Below are 8018 nucleotides of genomic sequence, written 5' to 3'. Positions count from 1 at the left end.
GAATTAAATAGAAAGAAAAATGGAAGAAGGAAGGAAAGAGGCAGGGAAGGAAAAAAAGAAATGGAAAAAAAGAAAAACAGTAGATCTCATGTATTTCAGTGATGCCCAAAGATATAATCATTTCTGCTTTAGAAAAGTAGTTCATTCCTTATCAAAACTCTCATGCCATCTCCTTCTAATTCTATTGTAAAACTACTGAAAGCAAGAAAACAATTAGATTGTTATTAATTAAAACCGTAAAAACAAAACAATTAATTATAATGTTTTATTGAAAGAAAAAATACAGCAGAGATCAAAAAGCTACATTTGTTATGCTTTATAAAGGTAGATGTTTACACAAGTTTTATAAATGCACACATTGATGACATTATATCACAATATCAAAGGCACCTTTTACTGCCACAGTATTAGGTAATGAATAAAAAATATCAAATTAATCTTTAAAAAATCTAAAATGATACAATATATTTTAGGATTATGTACATATTTGGAACATTTAGATATTTTTAAACATTATTTTCATACGTGCATCAGAATTACCTCTAATTCTCAAAATATTATGGTACCAAAATTCTGTTTGTCAAATAACAAAACACAAGATGCTGGAATCTATAACCAAGCACCAGTTAAAGTCAGTATTTAAAGCTCCATCAGTTTGGCTTCTAACACGTGCAAAGTGAAGTGGGTATTTAAGATAATCATTGCAAAACATTGAGTCTCAATTTTCTGTGTCTTTAATTAGCTGATTATTTTAGAGAAAATGGGGAGAACTGGATGATTTAGATCAATGTTTTTCTAATGGTTCAGTGGAATCCTAGGGCTCTCAGAAGAAACTTCCAAGGCACAGAAGAGGGTTTGGGAAATAAGTAGATGCATTATATGTATATTATATGTTAGAGCTTTGTGCAGGATTGAGATCATACAAGAGTTCTATTGCTTTAAAATAAGTTTGAAAATACTAATTTGGAAAACTGCTTCAAAGCATATTTCATTTGATTATGCTAACACAGTTTAAGAAATATCTTTGTCAAAACAGATTATCACACTTAGTCAGTTGCACAACTCAAGTGAAAGTTTATCTAAAAATGTTGCCTTCATTGGTTACAGGGGATATAATTCTAAGTTTTTCTGTACATTTTTAAGTCTAGAAAGACTTTGAATGGAATAATAAAATGTTATCATTAGCTCAATAGTATGACTAAAGAACATTATCAAATTATAGATCAACACATAAAAGTGGAGAGATAATCCTTTGATATATGGAATTAATTGTTTTAATATATAAAAATAAATGATCACTTCTGAAAGTGAGACGCACTATAATTGTTGGCTAATTTTAACTTTTATTGTATTTATGATGTAAACAAAATTAAAAATGTATTTTATTAATACCTACTTTAAAAAAGAACACTTTAATAAGCACCTCAGATCTGGAATATCATTTAAAAAAATATTATTATTTAGGAAAATCGATGTCAAGATATATTATCTCTATTATCTTCCTAGAAAATTATGTCAATAGAGTCAAGCACTTTTTAATGCTCTCGGATTTAGAGAGTATCCAAGAATTTAAAACTGTTCAGCTTAAGTTTTTATTGAACAGAAGAAATGGTTTTGTTGCTGGCCCAGTAGCCATCAAGAATTTGTTCTTATAACCACCAGAGGGCGCCAGTGCCTGCAGCATGGTTGGTGTAGGTGTAATCTAACCTTTACTTGAATTTTAAATCGCCATGCTAAAAAATGCCTTTAAAAAAAATTGAAAACTTCTAAGAAATATATTTACATTCTGTAACACCTAAATAATGTTGGGCTATTAGATTAAAAAATTGAGTGCACTGGCTGATTTTGGTTAAGATTAATTTAATAGGACTTTATTAATATTTCTAAATCAGGAATTGAATGGATAACACTTTTAACTATGAATAAAAAGAGAGTCCCTAAGCTCCTAACAGTAACAATTCATTTAGCACCACATATTTAGCACCAGAATAGATACTGATAGTTCACACTTAATAAAAACTTTAATTCCGAAGAAACTTCAAAATTGTAGCAAGCATACGGTGGTTGTTATGCATTTTCAGCACCATTAACCAGTGAATTGTGTAACTTTCTAAGTTTTTGATTGACGTCTCATAAGTGAAAGTCAGACCATGACATAATTTTTAAAAATCATTCTGCATGCGTTTAAATATGTCTTCCCGCACACATACAACAATACAAAAAATATATATAAAACAAAGATAATATTAGACATTGATAGAAATCGAATTTCACTCTACCTCAACACTTCTGCAGGAAAAGGCTTCCCTACATCCATGTCAAGATTTGTGTCCTATGCTACTGCGGAACATAGGGCATGCTGTTATACACGGGGGAGAACACAGACCCCAGGTTAAGCATGACTTTTCCTTCCTGGACACATTCAAATTATCTGTTTAACTTAGGTTAAGCAGGATATGAACACAAAACACATAACTGGCCTAAGTGTGTTTGAGATTTGCTTATGCAGATGTTATAAGTTGATCTAACACAAGCATGTATTAATGAGAAAAAGATACATTGTTTCAGTTCAAATATTGAGTAAATTGTATCAGTTGAACTTTCCCTAGTGTTTGGTCAACTCTTTGCTAAAGCTGCATGGAGCTTTCAAATGAATATTTCCATGAAGGTTTCAAATGAACACCACAGCACTGCCAATTGAATTTGGTAGGGAATCCCTAATGGACCACAGAAGTGATGCTGCTTAGATTACTGAACAGACAAAAAACATGATAACAATAAAAACCGTTTCTGCCACATTTTAAAAGCATGCTTATCCATCATGACCAGCAACATTAAGGGTGTACCTACACAACTCAAATACAATTCTGTACAGAAATCCATCAGTTTAACAGCGAAAATTGTAATTTTTCCAGTCTTTTGGTGACATGGAAGCCAAAAAAAAATCTATATCAAGACAGAACTTTTTTACTTTTCTACTGAATAAAGGATGACATGAAAAATCTATACCAAAGATAAAACCAATGCTGTAGAATATGCATGCCAATTACTATTTCTTTTGAATGAAACCTATTAAAACGAAAACCTCAGTAATGACTATTTAAAGCTGCTCTTATGAAATAGCTTATACCCATACCCTTTGTGCTCTGGGAATTACAGTGAGAAATAGCTATCCTAGCACCATTGTTGCATGCTGTGAAAAAATATGACACTCTGTGTTGATACTAACAAACTTTCATTTGCTTTAGCCTGGAAAATAAAACATTTCACACGGCCACTTCATATTACTAACTTTAAAAAGTACAGATAGAATAACAAATATACCCGTTATATTTTCAGCTGAGTTGTTAAGTTATAAATAAACTTACAGTTCTAGCTGTGATTTGGAAAGGACCGTTGTGTACAAGTTATGAGTGTGTGAACCATAGTCATAATCTGATATGTTTGATGATTTATCTGGATTGTTGATGCACTCAAAGCTTTGTATTTAAGACATTTTTGTTTTAATGAAACATGGAAAGGTGGGGTTCCTCTAAATTCTTGCAGTTCTGGACTTTTTAGTTAATTCTAAAAACCCATTCATGTAAACATTTATTACATTACAGCCACTATATAAGAAGCTGGTATAAATACAAAGATAAGACAGAATTTCTGCCAAAGAGGAGCTCAAATAATTTTATCTCAAATAGAAGTTTCACAACATTAATGATAATTTTAATATTCATACATTTCTGTTAATATGGTAATTTTACCTTCACATGACAAAATATCATTATACTTTTTGAGACTTGAGAAACCAAGCTACACAAGTAAACCAGCAACAGAACTGGAACTGATAGTAACTTTTTTTGGTTTATTAGTACTTTTACTACTTCTGTAGAACTAATTTAGCAAACTCAAGGAAGGAAATATTTTCTAGATAGATCAAATGAATATCCCACAAATGAGCTTTCTCTTCAACTGCCTATATATATGTTAGCTAAAAGTTGATTTGGGGCCTGATTCTTACCATTATTTCTATTTATTATTTTAGTCTCCAAAAATATTTAGTTTTAATAAAGTCTCTATATGTTCCCACAAAAACAAAGTAGTATGATATGAAAACATTTGGTCAGATTCAGTTTGTAAAAGGAATCAGGCCAATTGTTTGTCATCATGTAAACCTGAACTTCAGATGATGGGTGTTTCCCCCATTGGATTTAATTAACTACCTGTCATCTTTCAGTGCATCTACCCTAAGAAATTGCAAATGTGTAGGGAATTTTAAACAAGTAGTTTTCTTCTGTTATTTGTACTCTGGAACTAACGGTGTTCACTTATTCTGTGATTCTGTTGAAGCATTGCATAACCTGAACTATACACACACGCCCACACGCATGCAAATGCATGCACGCTAGAAATGTAACGTGTTAAGTGTCTTGACCCATGTGTTGAACTCCCCTCTCTGAAAGTGATTCCCTGATTTGGAAATAAGCATTTTCAAAGTCACATGAGTGAAATTTTCATAGTGACTTTGATTTGATTTCCACCAATCTTAACGGAGAACTGCAAATTATTCTTCTACTTAGATATGGGAATAAAATTTAGTAATTAGTCCTTAGAGAATCATCTGAAGAGGCCCCTTTAACAAAATCATAACTGTCTGTGGTGTGAACATGGGAACTTGCACATGATGCTCAAGGACCATGGTGATCAGATTGATTCTCACCAAGTAAGGATGGGCAAAGCAATGGAGAGCTGGAGGTGTCCTTGACACCTACAGTGTTTCTTTCTGACATCCCTCACCTCCTGCTGAAAGGCTTCAAGTTACGCTAGACCTTCCGCATACGCCCTTCAGAAGCTCTCCACCTGTGTGTGTGTATGTGTGTTGGTGTGTGTGTGTGTGCAGTAACCCTATTTCTGTGACTTCTCATACCTGTGACTTTTCATACCTGAATCTCATTTCTCTTGGACCTTCTCAGTTTACTTAGGTCTTGCTTTCTGCCTTCCAAAATCACAACTATTTACTCTCACCCAGTAATCGCTAGGCAGTTGTTAATCTTTCCCCGCCTTTAGTTTCAGTCGCTATAGCTACATTTTCATGCTAATCAGAAGCCTTACATACTACACAGTGTGGCCTGTCACCTGTTCCATCTACATGTGAATATTGTTGCACTCACTTCCTCAAAAGTACATGAAAAATAAATCTGTCAAAAAAATAATACTTTTACAGCAATCTAATTAGGTGGCATTATTTCCTGAATATTTTTGTGAGCTTCTCGAAGTCAGGAATCATATCATATTATCTTTGCATGATCAGAACAGAACTATCAGAGTACCTTGCCCATCGTAACCACTCAACACAAGATTCAATAAAAAAGATTAAGCAAAAGGCATGATTTGAACCTTACATAAGTCAAGAGTATCTTTTGGTGAACCCAAGTAAGATAAAATATCTCCAGAATGAAATCTGTGGTTGCTTAATTAAATTATTATATCCAGATATTACTGGGTGTTGTTGTTTTGCAAATTATCAGTTTGGGGGCACTATAGAAGTGGGTGCTGAAGATGGCCCAGCACCTCACATACATTTTAGAATAGGATTTTTAAAAATTTCCCTCAAGTTAACTACAAAATCATATTATTATCTATGTGTTATATCATCTATGTGTGTCGATATACACACACATACATTATAGGCCAAATATATATTCTATTCCTTAAGAACATAATTCCTCTGGAAAACAAGTTTTGGAATTGGATGCATCAACTATGTCGATACTACATACACAATATTTTAATTTAGGCTTAGAGGTCAGAAAACAGAAATGGATGCTTTGTTTACCTCCAAGGATTAAACAAACATAATAGACAAACACTAATTTATACAATGAATAATAAAAGGAAAACAAGATTATGATAAAATATGTATAATATGTGCAAAACTCAATATATATATATGCCTATGATTCCCAGAAACCATTATATCTCCTGGAGGAAAAGACAAGCTTATTTAAACCAGTATAGGTAGTTTGACGTTACTCCTGCAAAACAAAGATTGTCAGTACAAGACCCCCCGTAACTGGGAGGGCAAGCTGAACATGGTACCCCTACTTTATATGGTGCTTCTCCAATCCAGTTTCCCCTTGAAAAAAAAAGAAGAAGAGAGCATTAGTGCTACTTGCCCATTCTTTAAAATCTGATTGTCCTTAAGCATATGATCACGTGTTGACATTTGATGATATTTTTAGAAGTCTGTCGTTTTAGAAAAGCACTAAAAGTGATAACCATTTCTTATTTCTACAGTAACTTGTTCTGTATATCTTACCTTTCAAATGTTTTCTTTCTGAGTAAATTAATATTATGTTCATTTACAGTTAAGAAGTGAGGCACTACAATGCATGGTGACATTATTAGTCATCCGACACCGGGCTTGATACACTCACCACAGCTGCCTCGTTCCTGCAGCAGCCTTCTAGAGCACACGGGCTGTGTCCACTTAAACTTACTTCTTAAAAAGCTCATGCTAATATTATTATAAAGATAGTAAAGTATATACAGATATAGATATATACAGGTCCATTATCTATATAACAATATATGCATGTAATTCTGGGATGCTTAGAAATGGTGAAATGAGCAAGAAGTTGTTACAAGCATAAAACATAGGTTTTAAGTGTTCAAAGGATTTCTTTGTCAAGTTGAAAAAATAGTTTAGATTCTCAGTATTCATAAAATGAGATACAGAAAACTCAGTAAGAGAATAATGGCTCACAGAAGCAGCCATTAAAGGTGATTCCAAAACATTTTCCCGTATGTAAACTCATAGTTATAATTTTTAGTAATACTATCAGTTTTTTTTATAATGCTGGACTTATTTAACTGAATTATTATGTGTTATCAATATTTTTCTTCATCTGTAATTATGGCCATGATTATAGTGATACGCCAAATTCACCATTTAGGATAGTTAAAAACAGCCACAATGCCTTATGTTATTAAGCTCTTTTAGCTGTGAGGAAGGAGGCAATGAATGTATTCTCAGTAGCATGGTGATTAGTAACTACAGTACTAAGAGACAGCAATACAGCCAGTGATGTGAAGGAAATTGAATGGTCAGGAGAAAATTTGGTTGTAGATAGTAAAAAGTCAGGGTTGAAGATAAGACAACAGTGTAAAGTCTAAAATATGAAACAAGTGGGTCTCATCTTTAAGACCTAAATAAGACCAAGCAAATGACTCATACAGTGCATCTACCAGACATGAAGATATCCTTATTCAGTCAGTTGAAAAGTCACGTTTTTATCTATAAAATATCTGTAAAGGAAAATTTGTCTGTAAAATGAAAAATATGCTGATTATTCATATTACAAAATGAGATGAGATTACAAGTCGGCCCACCTCTATCTAGCTTATTCTACACTCTGCCTTCTAGAGAAGCTTCCTCAAGCATAATTTTGGTAATGTTACATGTTTGCTTATGAACATTCAAGGAGGTCCATTCCTCAAGAGTGCAGCTCACTCCTTTATCCTAATCTCTCCCATTCTATATTCATAATCTTATTTCCCTCTATATCTTTACCCAATCTGATAAAAATATATGAACCCAGCCTGTGGTATTTTAATTTCATATTTTTCAACTTATTCTACATAGCTTTCAGAAATTACACAGCATATATTTTTGGTAATGTTAACTTAGAAATACAATTTTATTATATATTATATTACGAACTTTTACACGAATGGAGGATAATTGTATTCAGTAGTAGGTCCGTTGATAAACTTGTAATATTCTTCCTTCTAATTTTTATTCTATTTCATCTAATTCAATTCATTCTCATTCTCTCATTTCTCTCTCTCTCTCTTTCTCTCTCTGTCTCTGTCTCTGTCTCCCCCCTCAACCCCTTTCCTTCTCTGTTTTATTTTGTCCCTGAAAAACAGTTATACTTGAGATAACTTCATATTGGGATTGGAAGAAACATAGTCAACTATCAGTCAGGATTTTAAAACTTTCTTCATTGCCTAGGTTTCAAAAGAAT

The 8018-nt window shown here is 32.8% G+C and overlaps 1 protein-coding gene across 1 annotated transcript in view; it reads right to left on the bottom strand.

Annotated features, from left to right (window-relative positions):
* Window positions 1–253: 253 nt before the first annotated feature.
* Window positions 254–8018, bottom strand: part of PI15 (peptidase inhibitor 15) — a 31426-nt gene continuing 23661 nt past the window's right edge. Inside the window, exon 6 of the mRNA XM_059042841.2 lies at window positions 254–6124. Within this exon, the coding sequence (XP_058898824.1) occupies window positions 5989–6124 (136 nt within the window). The 3' untranslated portion in view covers window positions 254–5988. The remainder of the gene's footprint in view (window positions 6125–8018) is intronic.

This window comes from Kogia breviceps, chromosome 17 (assembly GCF_026419965.1).
Source record: "Kogia breviceps isolate mKogBre1 chromosome 17, mKogBre1 haplotype 1, whole genome shotgun sequence".
Lineage (NCBI taxonomy): Eukaryota > Metazoa > Chordata > Mammalia > Artiodactyla > Physeteridae > Kogia > Kogia breviceps.
The sequence above is the reverse complement of the archived record's forward strand: the minus strand, read 5'-3'. Positions and strand labels throughout refer to the sequence as shown.